Source organism: Leopardus geoffroyi, chromosome B3, assembly GCF_018350155.1.
Source record: "Leopardus geoffroyi isolate Oge1 chromosome B3, O.geoffroyi_Oge1_pat1.0, whole genome shotgun sequence".
Taxonomy (NCBI): Eukaryota; Metazoa; Chordata; class Mammalia; order Carnivora; family Felidae; genus Leopardus; species Leopardus geoffroyi.
Window position 1 is genome coordinate 61,061,506 of NC_059337.1, and position 15,917 is coordinate 61,077,422.

At 40.7% G+C, this 15,917-nt stretch overlaps 1 protein-coding gene and 1 non-coding gene across 16 annotated transcripts in view; both read right to left on the bottom strand.

The window, feature by feature from the left end:
- GANC (glucosidase alpha, neutral C) overlaps positions 1-15,917 on the bottom strand; it is a 75,222-nt gene that overhangs the window by 53,029 nt on the left and 6,276 nt on the right. For 13 of the 15 annotated variants that reach the window (XR_006704089.1, XM_045448059.1, XM_045448065.1 and 10 more), the window contains 2 exons: positions 8,161-8,288; positions 3,459-3,641 (listed from right to left, as the gene is read on the bottom strand). Coding sequence is in view for 14 of the 15 variants with exons in the window: in XM_045448059.1 (XP_045304015.1) it covers positions 3,459-3,641; positions 8,161-8,288 (311 nt within the window). In the remaining variant the exon portion in view is untranslated. Of the gene's footprint in view, positions 1-3,458; positions 3,642-8,160; positions 8,289-11,746; positions 13,697-15,917 lie in introns of those variants that run through there. The other 2 variants (XM_045448067.1, XM_045448068.1) reach the window with 2 other exon arrangements.
- LOC123584725 lies at positions 1,221-1,417 on the bottom strand. Its single transcript, XR_006705670.1, has one exon. It is a non-coding gene; the product is annotated as a U2 spliceosomal RNA (small nuclear RNA).

The following is a 15,917-nucleotide window of genomic DNA, read 5'->3' on the forward strand; positions in this document are numbered from 1 at the left end:
CCTCGTCACCCCGTTCAGGTGCCCCAAGAGCATTCCCTGTGTGGGCTGTGTGCACCTTCCTGTTGTGGCCAGGTTGCAACTGGTGCAAACTCACAGGTGTATGGGGCTATCCTCCAGCATCACTGTCTGTGAGTTCTGGCTGTGACTGCTATGGTCATACTGGTTATTGGGGCTAGCCCCTGGCCCATCTGGCTGAGAGGCCTGGTTGTGACTGTTGTGAATATGCTGGTGTGTGGGGCTGGTCCCTGGCATGGCTGGCTGTGAGGCCTGGCAATGAGAGCTGTGAGTGCACTGGTGGGTGGGGCATGTCTCCTGCTTGGCTTGCTGCAGGGTCCAGCTGTGACTGCTGTAGGTGTTCTAGTGTGTGGGGATGACCTCCTGGGGCAGAGGTGCCGAGGAGGGGTTCTGGTCCCAGCTGGGGTTGCCTACTGCAAGTGCTGGGGTTGGAGGCTGCTTGGCAGGAGCTCTAATGTGAGCTAAAGCACCTGCCAGGAATGCCAGGGTGCAGAAACACTTGAGAAGGTCTTTAGGCTGGGAGGTGGCTTGGGTGGGACAAGTCTTCAGGGGAGCACTGGGGTGGGGTGAGTGGCACTAGCATAGTAAAGAGTGCCAGAAGTGATATCCACTAATGCTGGGCCAACTAGGTAGAAGGAGTAAGAAAAATGGTACCCATCAGTGCATCTGTCCCTGGAGGACATTCCCACAGATACCTGCCATTCTGGCACATCCCCTAAAATTAGTCAGTGAATTTCCTTCACATGTAACCCAGAGATTTTTCACATGGTTGCCTCTGTGTTGGCACTCAGAGCAGGTGTGATTGTGCACATGCCATCAAAGAGCAGTGTGTCAGTTTCCTACTGACCTCTGACTCTCTTGGACATACGCCCTGTTGGTTTTCAAAGCCAGACATTAGGGGAGCTTGTCTTCCTGGTGCAGGTCCCCTGGCATATGGAGACTCATGTGGGACTCAGGCCTCTTCTTCCTCAGGGCAGGTCTCTCTGGTTGTAATATCCCTCCCACTTGTGGGTTGCTGCACTGGGGATGTGGAACCTGACTAAATAAACCATGTCTCTGCTCCTCCTACCTGGCACCTTAATGTGTCTTTTTCTTTATATCCTTAGTTGTATGTTCTGTTGTTAGTCTTTAGTTCATTCTCAGAGATCATTTTCTACGCGTAGTTGTAGAATTTTTTTTGTACAGTCTTTACTCCCCACCCAAGGGGTAGGTGCACTGTTCCTTAAGGTACTCCAATACCAGGTCAATGCGTGAAGGGGATGGAGCAAGCTCCTATTCCATCTCCTAGTTCCAAAAAATCCATTTAATATACTGTATTGTCCTCACATTGAGGGTGTAGCAGATATTAAACTGTTAAGGACAGCTGCTACACTTGATCTTAGCCAAAAGGCCGAGAAGTGATGTAGTTGTAGATTTCGATGTGTGTGTGGGAGGAGGTAAGCTCAAGATGTTCCTACTCTGTGATTTTTTTCATCTGGAATTCATTTTTCCTAATGTTGCGAGGCTTGGGTCTAACTTAAAAATTTTTCCAGGTGGATAATCTGATTTTCCTAACACAAATGTAAATGGTGGAAATACAAACTAGTTCACAACTTCTATAGGAGGTGATCTGGCAGCACGAGTCAAAATTACAAATTCACAAACCATTTGATCAGCAATTTTACTTCTACGACTCGTCTATGTATATCCTTGCACGTATGCAAAATGATACATATATAAAGTTATCCATGAAGTGAGTAGCTGTCAAACAAGATTAGAAATAATTTTAAAGTCCACCAAGAGGAAATTTACTAAATGAATCATTGTGTAAGCATGCAATTGAAACTATATACCTGCTTTAAAGAAATTAGGAACTATCAAATTGGTAAAGAAGAAACAGCAAAGTGCAGAATAACGTATGAAGGTGGTATCATATGTGTCAAGAAAGGATAAAACAAAGAATATATATATCTTACTGGATGGACATAAATTATCTCTGGAAGGATATGTAAAAAACTGGAAACACTGATTACTTTCAAAGATAGAACTAGGTAGCTCAAGGACAAATGGTGAGGATATTTTTCACTATATACTCCTTTGTAGCATATGCTTATTCTAAAAAGATTAAGGCCCAACTTAGGTTATCACCTCTAAAACAAAAATAATGGGAGTTTATTAAAAGAAAAAATATTTTAAATATAAATAACCTGGGTACTGGGTTTACAGGTATTTGTTATGCTATTAGTATTTTTCAGTTAAAAAAAAATAATTGAATATTCATAAGGTACTAACAAGCGGCAGAATTATGGGTATTTAAATTTTTCTTTTCAATATTTTCTACTTTTCCTATAATGAACAGAAACTATCTCTGTAATAAGAAAACAAGATTTGGGGCACCTGGGTGGCTCAGTCGGTTGAGCATCCGACTTCGGCTCAGGTCATGATCTCACAGTTCGTGGGTTTGAGCCCCGCATCAGGCTCTGTGCTGACCGCTTGCTCAGAGCCTGGAGCCCGCTTCAGATTCTGTGTCTCCTTCTCTCTCTGCCCCTCCCCGCTCACGCTTTGTCTCACTCTGTTTCTCAAAAATAAATAAATGTAAAAAAATTAAAAAAAAAAGGATTTATATTGTTTGTTTTTAGAAAATAAGGTTTTTAAATATAAAAACCACTGTGTGGCAATAATGAATGTTCAATGCTTTCTACAGAACATATAAGATGTTAACTATTAGGATAAAAATAGAGCTACAGACTGGAGAATTTAAAAACAATATTGGTAAAAAAAAAAGGAAGAATCTTCCCCTATTACTACCTCCCAGTTCATGTGACCCTCATACAAACAGCTTTGATCGAGTGACTGTTTCCAGATAATTCTTGGAAATTATTCAAGTGTAAGTTAATTGAAGTTATTTTAAGGGGATACAATGAAGTTCTGCAGTCAAGTGCTCTACCCCTGAGCTATACCCCCTAAAATGAAGTTCTGAAGACATATCAGTTCACATTAACATTTATCAGTTCTCAACAGAGAGTGCTTTTTAAGAGTAGACAATGCCATCAGTTAAACGCATGGGATGTGTTAGGAGGGTCAAGTTGCAAAAGTCTGTGAATCATTCTTGTCATCAAGCCTGCATTTATTTGCATGGGTGAAAAGATGAAATTTCTCAAAATAATATTCCAGCAAATAAGGTGAACTAAGTTTTCATGGTGATATATCAACTATTTAGGCAAGTGATAATCATGATCAAGTTTTCTGACATTGTTTTGCTTTGTTTTAAAGAGAAAGAGGACAGGATGGTGGGGAGAGAGAATCGTAAGCAGACTCCATGCTGACTATGAAGCCTGACATGGGGCTTGATCTCATGCCCCTGGGATCATGACCTGATCCAAAGTCAAGAGTCAGATGCTCACCTGACTGAGCCACCCAAGCACCCCTCTTATGTTCTTATGCCAAGTAATGTGCAAAAATACCTTTTCTTGAGAGGAACTTGCAGGTGCTCAAAATACAAGTGGCCCAGGGAGTTTATGCTCATCACAACCTCTTCTTCAGACACTAAATCTACCTTGAATGGGTTTGCTGTGATATGACACTTCAGATCTCCTTTTCCATCAGCCAATACCAGACTACCTGCATCCCCTGAGGATGAAATCAGCCTAGAAAACAAAGCAAGAAGAGAGAAATAGGTTTATATAGCTCAATGTGATTCTCAATTCAAATTAATGTGCAAATCCATATTCATGGGACATAGGGGTTTGGTGTCAGAAAGCCTAGACTGAATATAGCTCTATCATGCACTAGGAGTATAACTTTGGACAAGTTAGTCAGTCTATCCAGTTCTTAGTTTCCTCAACTGTAAAGTAGAAATAATAAAAGCAAGAACAAATAGAGCTTTTGGGGAGAACTGAGTGAGATGATGCATGCAAAGTACTTAAGTACTTGGCAGTGCCTGGCAAATAATAATATGTTAGCTATCATCATCATTTCCTTGGGCTGGACAGTCTAGGAACACTTTGGTGCACAGAGTCTAAACACTGCTTTTCTTTCTCATTCCAACCAAATACTCAAAAACTAAGGAAATAACATAGATTGGGTTATTGACCCGGTGGGTCCACGGTGAGATGCAATCTCTCCTGACTCCCATCAGCTCTGATTTGAGAGCTAGACTGTTAGGATATTCCGGATCCCCAGAAATCATGTAAGCCCAGAGGCAGTCACTTAAAATCCTTCAGAGGTCTAGATATTTCTTTCTCTGGTGCACAGTCACTCTGGTAAATGGTCACATGCCACCTTAGGGAAGGTGAGGAGGGACATTTTATGTTCTTATTATATTCTTGAGAAGTCCTTCTCCCTGGATTCTAGGCAAGATACTTGGGTTCTGTTAACTGTCTGGAGTAGTATGAGAGTTGTATATCACTGTTCATCAAACCCAAATGCAGGTGCTCCTGGGTGGCATCTGACTCTTGATCTCGGCTCAGGTCATGATCTCATGGTTTGTGGGTTCGAGCCCTGTGTCAGGCTCTATGCTGGCAGTGCAGAGCCTGCTTGGGGTTCTGTCTCTCCCTCTGTCTGCCCCTTCCCCACTTGTACTCCCTTTCACTCTAAATAAATAAATAGCAAAATGGAATTCTTTTGATTGTTCCATCAAATAGGACTTTAATGCATCTATTTCAGTCCAGTGGACCCTTTGATACATTGTTCACTGCCCTGAGAGTTAAACATTTTGGGTACCATACATGCCCTGCTGTGCATTATGGAAACATGTTCACCTTGTCACTAATAACTAAATGCTGCTACTTTCATTATGCACCTGGAGTCTCACCATCTCCACTGAAATCGGGGAGCCCATTTTGATGGCATCATTTTCCACCATTATTTCTAGCTCATAAAAGACATTCACTCACTACAATGCTTTCCAAGTGTTCCTTCCTCAAGTTATTTCTCAGTGAAAGGAGTCTCTTTGGAACCTCTTGGAGAGCAAAATTAGGGGCTAGTTGTGCTGTTGCATATGACATATCCACTTCAACATCTTTATCTCCCTAAGTCTATGGATCATCTTTTCTACTCTGTGTCAAGGCTGAGCTGGTATCTCAGCTTCATTCAGCAGAGTCCATAGCTGAGTACAGATTATAATTAACCAACCAAGCAAATAATTAGACCCACTCCCAGCTGTCCAAGCTAGCACATCAAATTTAGATTCTTTGGTACCCATGTCAATAAATTTAATGTGGTCCTAAAATTGTGTTCCTTTCTTCAGTCTAGGAATCCCTCAGAATGCATTTCTATCCGTATTTCCTAGGTTTTTGCCTATATAAAGTCTTAATTCCTTAGGTGTAGTGTTTGACTGTAATTAGCTCCCTAGGCATGTTAGGCTCTGGTAGTGAGCTTAAAGGAAGGCAGTGAAGGGTGGTAGGGGTGAGGCACAATGAGCACTGTCATCCCCTTGGACAATATATCTTAGGTGAGGTCAACACAGGGTGTCCAAGCAAGGTAGGATCAGCTTTGTTAGAGGAAAAGGAGCTGCTTCTGCGAACGGAAGGCTTGGTGGAATTCTGTTGATCACAGGTAGTAATTTAAGTAACTTTGCCATGGAATGCTGTGGTTTATTACCAGTTGTGCAGTTTGCTAGGTCTGCCACAACAAATACCCCATTGGGTGGCTTAAAGTACAGAAGTTTATTTTCTCACAATTTTGGTGGCTAGAAGTCCAAGATCAAAGTGTCAGCAAGTTTGGTTTCTTCTGAGACCTCTCTCCTTGGCTCTCAGATGGTCATCTTCTTGCTGTATCCTTACATAGTCATCCCTCTGTCTGTGTCAACTTGTGTCCTAATCTCCTCTCCTTATGTTCCATAAGGAACATTCATATTGTATTACAGTCCACCCTAACAACCCCATTTTAACTAGTTACCTCTTCAAAGGTTCTACCTCTAAATATAGTCATTTTCTGAGGCACAGGGCGTTGTGGCTTCAACATATGAGTTTTTTTTTTGGGGGGGGGGGACACAATTGAGCTCATAACACTAGTATCTTATCCTCTAATGATAACCAAGTCCTCGCTGCTTTCAAATCCGGCCAAAGCAGCTAACCAATCTCATATTCCCATCCTAGAGGGTCTGTTGCCTATACTTACTTCTGATACCAAAGGCTATATCAACCAAGATTCAACTGTACAATAAAGAAAAAATTCTGGGGGCGCCTGGGTGGGTCAGTCGGTTAAGTGTCTGACTTCAGCTCAGGTCGTGATCTCGTGGATTGTGGGTTCGAGTCCAGCTGTGCTGGCAGCTCAGAGCCTGGAGCCTGCTAAGGATTCTGTCTCCTCTCTCTCTGCCCCTCCCCTGCTCATGCTCTGTCTCTCTCTCTATCTCTCTAAAAAATAAATAAACATTAAAAAAGCAAAGAAAAAATTCTGGCTATTTTAAGTGGAAAATAAGTAACTTAAGATGGGGGAATTGGGAGCTTATGACATCATTGGAAGCACTGAGGTAATAGGTTGGGCAGCCGGTAATGATCCCTAGAGTACTACTGCATGGTCAGTTGAACTACTATTGCAGCTAGAATCAGGAAGTTGGATAATCAGAAGTCACTGTGGCAACTGCTGGGCTCCAAGATCATGCCCTATTAGCTCCAGAGATGAATAAACTACTACCTTAACTAGTGTGCCTCTAGAGACATTCTAGAGCTGCCAAATCCATGCCAGCAAAATTGGAAGCTCAGTTCTAAAATCAAGATACCTGTAAGTGCATCTGACTGGTAGAACCTGAATTATACCAGAAACTAGCTACATGAGAGTATGGGAAGTGGAGGAATGTATTTTTTAACTTTCTTGTTACTGCAGTAGCCAAAGGCCCTCTAGAAAGAGGTTGGAATGGAAGCAGAACTAATACAACATATTTACCACACAAAGCTAGTTATCATCCTGACCCCAAAACATGGCAATAACACAGAAAAAGAAAACTACAGACGAATTTTACTTAACACAGATGTAAAAATGTTAAGAGGATCTACCAGTAAAGTGAATCCTCCAGGATAGTAAAAAATAATATACTGTAACCAAGCACACACACACACACACACACACACACACACACACACACGCATGCATGTGCACCAACCTAAAAAGCTTTGAGAACAGTCTTTTTAAAAAAATTTTTTTAATGTTTATTTTTGAGAGAGAGAGACAGAGCACAAGTTGGAGAGGGGCAAAGAGAGAATGAGACACAGAATCCGAAGCAGGTTCCCAGCTCTGAGCGCTCAGCAGAACCTGACACAGGGCTCGAACTCACGAACCCGTGAGATCATGATCTGAGCCGAAGTCGGATGCTTACCCGACTGAGTCACCCAAGCGCCCCGAAAACAGTCTCTTTTTAATTCCAGTTTTTTTTCTAAGTTCTTGGCATATAGCAGCAGCTGAATGACTAGACCTATTTTGAATTTATGATGATTCTACTATCACTGAAGTACTTTCTCCTTATAATCTACTGACTTGATTAAATTTTTATGGAAAAAGTAATCTACATAAAACTACGATAATGATATAGTGAAAATTAAAGCATTTGGCATAAACTTATACTCCTTTAGTGAAATAATATGAAAAAATAACAGGAATCAGCAGGCAGAACGAGTGAAATATCACTGGAAAGAGTATTGAGAACTGAGGAAGATACTGCAGACGTAGTAAAAATGCTTTTTGATCTCCAAGGTTTTTGTTTCACTTAGACACTGATGATTAATTTATCTTTGACATGTTACATTTCTGAGACTACCCTTAATTAAAAGCGAGCGTAATCGTATAAATTGTGGTAAGCACGGGAGTTTGGCTAGTATATTAGATCTCTGGAGCCCTGCTGCTAATCTGAGTAAATTAAATAGCTCTCCTACTTGTTCTCAAATTCTACTTGTTCCCAAAGTCTGGTTGATGAATCATTTCCTTTGCAAGAAGGACAGCAGGGCTCAAAAGCTCTGCTTCTGCTCATGAATAAGTGCTGATAAATCAAATGGTGGAGAATGGACAATATATAAAAAGCATAAATGTATCCCCAAATAACTGAAAACTGACTCTGCAAATGATTATAGCTTCGAATAGAAAAAACAGGAGGAACATGCAAAATCTGCTACTCAAGGTATAATAAAAGACCATACTGAGGGTGTATCCAAGATCTCTTGTTCCTTGGCTTACCTTACGGTGCGTGGCTTGCTTGTGACAACATCAGGAACTTCATACCTGGGTTTCAGGGGAGTTTCTTCATTGATTTTAAGCCTGAAAATATTTCCCTCTATACCATAAACTTCAGCCAGAAGAGGAACCTTGGAACAGACACGAGATTAGTTTTAACAGGTTATTACACCAGTGATGGCCAGTTCTCGAGTCAAATTACAATAATTAGAAACTGTGTTTGAATTACTATAGGCCAAGTAAACTGGAGACAATGGGAATCATGAAGGAAATAGCTCCCCAATCTTTGTATTTACTTGTTTGGCTATACTTGTGGTACAGCAAGAAACACATTATATGTGTTCTTAAAACATTTTTTTTTTTACATTTATTTATTTTTGAGAGACAGAGAGAGAAAGAGCACAAGTGGGGGAGGGGCAGAGAGAGACTGAGACACAGAATCCGAAGCAGGCTCCAGGCTCAGAGCTGTCAGCACAGAGCCCGTCGTGGGACTCGAACTCACGAAACCGTGAGATCATGACCTGAGCTGAAGTTGGATGCTTAACTGACTGAGCCACCCAGATGCCCTTCATTCTATGTGTTCTATGGCAAGGCAAACCTATAATTGTCCAGACCAGGACCTTTAAAAATGAGAGATCTCTATTAATAATTATACTGAATGATAGGCATGAGCTGAAACTGCTTTTGGAAAACTGGGACATGCGGCCACTTTATCTATGATAAACTGCAGGTGTCTTAGAGTAAGGATTTGGTATTAAAACTAGGGCAACTGGATTCCAGCTGAATAAAAGATGAAGGATAACCAACCACAGAATGGAAAGGAATAGAGAATAAAATAATGGTCATTGGGGTTCCTTAGGATAGATGCCGGAGGCTTGCTGCTTGATTTTAATCAAGACACTTCCTGTACACCTGGGAATAGGGCCTGGGGAATTTTCTCTAGAGGTTGGGATGTTCTCAGCTTTCTTAAGAGGCAGGGGAACTTAAGTAAAATTTTGCCTATAGTGTGACATGGAAGCAACATAGAATTATTTAGACTACAGAATTTGAGAAATAAAACATAAAACAACAACCCCAAGAAAATAGAAATGGCCAGATTTAGGTTACAAAATGAAGCATGTATATCAGAGAAATATGTATTTTTTAATATGAAGTCATCTTTATTATAATTTAGAAGTCCGTTAGAAACAGACATTGATCTTTAATAAAAAAAACCTTCTAGGATCTCATGGGCTTCTGTTTCCCATTTAGTTATGTAGTTTAAAAATCCAGTTTACTTGAGAATGGTGGAAAAGGCCAAGTAGTATCTTAGTTTTTGTTATGACAAGTTTTCTTCTCATAGGCATTCTGGAGTCTTTGGGAATTTTAATGGACCTGCCCATTTCCAATGCCTTCTGTGATTCCTTAGAAATTTCAATGGGCACCTGTCCAACAGAACATTCTATTACTCTACTGATTCTTAAGGTATGGGTCTAGGGCTATGCCTGAGAATTTGCTTTTCTAACCTATTGTTCCCCTTTGATTTACTCTAAATGGCAGTTTTTAAAATGGGTCAAATGTGCCCAAGCTTCCAAACCTGCATGCTTATCTTACAAAAATGGCACTTATCATTCACTTTACCAACAGTCCCTGCCAAATAAAGTTCCCCAAAGCATAAAGTATCAACTGCCAATGTTAGGTGAAGCCCCTCCTCTTTCCCCAGATCATATTATTTGGAATCCTGAGTGAGAGCAAGCAACTCCAACACAGAGCCACAATCTTTCTCAAAAAGCTTGATCAGAGAAATATTTTGACAGTTTTCAATTGCTGTGCCATGCCGCAGTGGTTGATTAAATCCTTCATGTGATGCCAGATTCTGGTTACAACTGGGTACATGAACTGTTACTGTAACGTGTTAAATCAAAGGCTAAGGAGGGCAGGCTGTGTGACATAGTGTAGAACAGGGTCAATGTGGTACAAGTAAAATAGGAAGCAGGGAGAATATCACAGCATTAAAATAATGATATTATTGGAACTTTGCCTCTTTGGGAATGTAGAAAAGTAGTCTGGGCACTTAAGTAGTGACCCGACACTTAAAAGAGTGACCAAGTAAATAGTGCAGTGGCTCTGGCTCCTTTTACAGATAATTCTTAAAGTAGGGTTTTAGTAGGGGTGCCTGGGTGGCTCAGTCAGTTGATCGTCTGACTTCAGCTCAGGTCATGATCTCACGGTCCATGAGTCTGAGCCCCACATTGGGCTCTGGGCTGACAGCTTGGAGCCTGGAGCCTGCTTCGAATTCTATGTCTCCCTCTCTCTCTGCCCCTCCCTGCTCGTGTGCTCTTTGTTGCTCAAAAATGAATGTCATAAAAAATTTTTAAAAATAAAGTAGGATTATAGTAGAGTAGCAGTGTAATTATTTTTTCTAGCTTTATGGAAATAAAATTGACATAATGTACAAATTTAAGGTGTACATCATATTGATTTGATACTCATATATTGAAAAATGATTACCACCATAGCATTAGCTAACAACTGCATCATATCACATAATTACCATTTCCTTTTCGTGATGAGAACATTTAAGATCTACTCTCTGAGCAACATTCAAGTATATAACAGAGTATTATCAGTTATAGTCACTATGCTGTACAATAGAATCCTTAGATCTTACTCATTTTGTTTAGCTGGAAGTTTATACTCTTTGTCCAACATTGCCCTTCCCCTGCCTCAATCATACTGTAATTATTCACTGTATGTTTAACATTCTTTTGTAAATTTAATTACTTCAAGTGTGCCATCAGAATTCTAAGATTTAAAAATGTGTCCAAATACAAATAAAGCTGAAATTCTGTTAGATTATGTATTGTCTCCGAAGCGAGACATACATTTCCATTGTTCTCTCAAATTTAACATTTATTTGGCATCTAATATTGTGATGTGCTATGAAAAAGATGACTAAACTCTTAGAGGAAGACTGCAATTTACAGATAAAACACATAGTAAACATAAAGCATTTTATAGGTGCTGAGATGGAAGGACAAGGACAGTGCTGTGGGAGAACAAGGAGAGAGAATATTAGTGATGACTGTAAGGAAAGGGGTTCTGGGCTGTCTCTGGGGGAGCAGGACCTTCAGAGATTAGCTGGTCTCTGGGTAGGCAGAATGAGCAAGCACATCCTAAGCAGAGGGCACACAGGTTGCCTACATATGATGAACAAATTGCACCTAGTTTATGCACTCAGAGATCTTCCCAGTTATAGTGAAATAACTGTCTTTAAAAACAATTTTTTTTTTTTTTAACCAAAGACTGGTCTGTATGTTCTGTTCTTGAGGCTGCAGCTCAGAAAGAATCCTAATTATATGAGGCAGATAATAACACTGCTTTTATTCTTTTTTTTTTTTTTTCAACGTTTATTTATTTTTGGGACAGAGAGAGACAGAGCATGAACGGGGGAGGGGCAGAGAGAGGGAGACACAGAATCGGAAGCAGGCTCCAGGCTCTGAGCCATCAGCCCAGAGCCTGACGCGGGGCTCGAACTCACGGACCGTGAGATCGTGACCTGGCTGAAGTCGGACGCTTAAACCGACTGCGCCACCCAGGCGCCCCAACACTGCTTTTATTCTAATGACCTTATACAACCAAACATACGAATCAGAGTCAAAGCTCCATTTTGTTTTCATTTTAGCTCAATTAAGCAAGTGGTTTTTTCCAATAGGTAATCCTTTTCAAGGTATTCAGATTCATTCAAACCTCCTACTATTACCAACATAGCTCTCATGGTCCAAGCATATAATCTCCTTAGTCATTAGTATGCTTTGCTTCTATGATCTGGCTCATGCTGTTTTTATTGACTTAAAAAAATTTTTTTAATAGCAGCAGATTTTCATTAGTGCAATAAATAAAGCTACTTGGGTTAAAGACAGTGGGGAGACTCAGTGCCCCTGCCTTTGAGCCCCTCCCTGAACTGAACTTTGAGACAACTCCATGGAAACCTGGGCTCTATGGTTGACAGTTTAAAAACCACTTCTCTGGGTTTCTCAATTGCCAGTTATTTTTCAGTTCTCCCACCAAAACCTTGCTGTGTCAAAAAGTGGGGACATGAATGTTATGTTCTTCTATCTAATACATTAAGAATTTGTATACATTCCTCTTCTTCTTCTGCTTGGACATTGGTGAAAAAGTAATACACAAATAATTATTGAATCTCTTCTTCCTATTAGGATTGGAAATGACAATGAAAATGTATGTTAACTTACAGAAGCTAGATTGCTTAAACTAGGAGTGCGTGTTAATACTCAGAATACACTAACGGTTACACTCAAATTGCAGCAAGATGGATTACTGCAAAATAGGTGAAGAAATATATAATTAAGCATTTTAAATAATGAGACAGCATGGATTTTACTCCTTAAAAGTATTTAAGATGTGCAATTGTCCACCTACACAGAGAACATGAGATAAATCCTCAGAGAAAGGAGTACATTTAGAGGTTCCTTTTAGCACTACAAGCTTCTATTTGTTTTTCATAAACCTTTATTCAGAGACTCACTTCTCATAGTCTGGGAAAGAGTACAAATTCTCTTTTCCTATCCTATTTATTCTATGCTTAGTAAAAACAACACCTGCTAGTCTGTCATCCATAAGTCTAGTTTTATGTAGTTGTTTTTGTTTTGTTTTGTTTGGCCACATGGACAAAAATTCCACCAGGTTGTAAAAACTATGGTGCTACGAATAGCCCTGTCTTTGTACTCAAGTAGTGGACTGATCACAATTATATTAAAACAAAACCTGTTATTTACCCACAACTGGGAATCACAACTAGTAGAGATTGTGCCTGAGTTAACAGAACAGCAAAACCTGCTAGTAAAGGAAACTAAACATGTTGTCATAGAACACATATTTAAATGGCAGTGGGTATTAGGAATGGAAATTATGACTCCATCAACTTCTTCTTGATGGATATAGATCTTGCCTCTCCTCTGGTACCAGGTGTCTTCTCTATACTCTAAAGATCAGTTAATCTAAAAGGCCTACGAGAGTGAACAACAACCTCTCCCAGTTGTTGATCAAGACCTCCCAGAATTCAGGGTACTGGGGGTGGCTCAGTTGTTAAGCATCTGACTTCGGCTCAGGTCATGATCTCACGGTTCGTGAGAGCGAGTACCACATCGGGTGAGCTCGAACCCCACTTCAGGTGAGCCCCACTCCTCTCTTTCTCTGAGAAAAATAAAAATAAAAAAGACCTCCAGCATCCAGAGGATTGTCTAAGAGTTCATTAAAGTGCGGTATGACACTAACTGCTCCTTCCACTGTTGCAGCCAGTTGGTTTATTATTCCCAAATTAGCTGCCTGTTCACGGCCACTTCTGCAGAAACAGTACTGGCTAACAAGTTGTAGTTCTTCCTCAACTGCTGAGGATGTGGCTGGCTGGGTGAAATCCCATTTTCATCCGGCTTAGATGCAAAGGCAAGGGGTAACTTCATGGAGGTGCTCAGAGATATGCCTGCATCCTTGGAGATGCTGCTAGAAGTGTAGTCTCTAGTGAAAACTTGTAAACAGGCTGTAAAGAAAAGTAAACATGTTGCCAAAAAGTCATCTATGTCATAAGAAAGCATAAAAATTGGCAATATAAAGTAGGTCAAAGGCATAGGTCTATTCCAGGTTAGCCTTGCTAGCAGTGCTTTTTAGCTAGACTTGGAGGACAGAATACATTTCTCTGCTCTGAAGTCACAAGACTAAATCTTCTGTTTCTCAATCTAGGTCAAATTTTCACTGAAGGTAAAAAATCGGTAACAGAAAAAAACAGCTCCAAAAAAGCAGTCAACATTTTACCGTTAACCTTCCTTTAAGATTTTCTTCTGGAAGCCTTTTTATCAAATATCTACCTGATTATTTTGTTCTCAGGAATAGGCAAGATACTATACTGGGGCCCTATGTGAGAGAACTCATGCGTTTTAAACTACAACTGCCTTTTCTTCAAATCCTAGATGTCTTGACCTAGCGGCAACACACAGGGAAACACTTCAGCTTGTTCTGTAATATTACTGTTTTAGGAACATCATGTTTGCTATGAACTGAATTGTGTATTCCTCCATGTCCAATTCATATTTTGAAGCATTAACTCTCAATATGATGGTATGTGGAGATGGGGCCTCTGGGAGGTAAACAGGTTTAGATAAGGTCATGAGAGTGGGGTTATGATGGGATTAGTGCCCTTACAAGAAGAAACCAGAGAATTAGCTCTCTCTCTGCTATGTGAAAATACAGTAAGAAGGTGGTAGTCTATAAGCCAGGAAGAGGATGCCCACAGACACCTTGATCTTGGATTTCCCAGACTCTAGAACTCTGGCAAAGAAATATCTGTTGTCTAAGACCCCCAGTTTATGGTATTTTGTTATGGCAGTCCAAGCTAAGAAAATGCTGAATGCAGCTCGGTTCTGTTTTCTGGTTGCTTATTAAGGGGTACATTGGGGGAAGAAGATTGAGAAGAAGGATTTTGAAAATTAACAGTAGACCTTGACAACAAAGTTACTGCTTTAAGAGTTTTAAGGGTGTGGGAGCAGGCCGACACTAAGAATCTGCTTCATCAGTGAAATCTGAGAACTGCAGCTGTGAGCTGAATATGATCTCTTAGACTCTGGGCTCTGTTTCTGTGAACTTGAAGTAAAAAGCTATCATTCTGAATAGGTAGATATGTGCAGCTTGTTTTAAATCTCCAGACCACACCCATACCATATCCTAACATGAAATCTCCCATGAAACGCCCATCTTATCCCAGAAACGACCTCTAAAGCAGGCTGCTTGACTATACAGCAAGCTGGATACAAGGTTCAGACAACTTTGGAGATTACTGTCTGGATCTTTGTTGCCCATATCAGACTGACAGAGGACACGAAACCTTAAGTCCCTATTCGTCATCTCAACTCCAAGTGACAAGGAAAACATTAAATTGGAATTCAGCCCAGAATTTCAGGGTGACCTCCTAAACATATACATGAATTTGCTTGAGATCAGAGCATGCAGATTCTCTATGCAGCCCCAATATTTCTTTTTAAAAAATGTTTATTTTTGAGATAGTACAAGTGGGGGAGGGACAGGGACGGGGGGGTGGTGTAGAGGATCCTAAATGGGCTCTACCATGACAGAACCTGATGGGGGCTCAAACTTACAAACCGTGAGATCATGACCTGAGCCAAAGTTGGATGCTCAATCGACTGAGCCCCAAAAGCCCAATAGCTGAGCCCCGCAGCCCCAATATTTCTAATACCTGAACAGAAGTCTCTTCCAAGGGGGCCACAGAGTTTTCAGTCCTGGGAGCTATGTTGCTGATATCCTGGATAACCTACCCTTGCTTGTTAGGGCTTCTCAACTCCCTTCTGAGCCATGTGCTGTCTGTGTTAAGATCTTGTGGGTCCTCCTGGACTGTGGCTTCTTTTTTTTGGAAGGCATCTAGATCTGGTGGGCTCTGGTTCTGACACATGACCTGAACAGCATTGTCTTGCACGTTTTCAGGCTCCAAAGAGGGATGTGTGAAGAGAGCTGATCTATAGTTTTGTAAAAGGCTGCATGTGGGGATCTACCACTAACTGCATTGGTATCAAGATGCATGAACACTTGTATTTTGGTCCACAGGATGCTTCTGCCTCATTTACTTTGTTTCACCATGAATCTTCATGACAGTGGATGTTCAGATGCTCAATACACTGAAGTTCTCCAAGGATGGGAAGAGATTCTTGCCTGACTATGGAATAGCTACAACTCTCTGGGTTTAGATACATTAG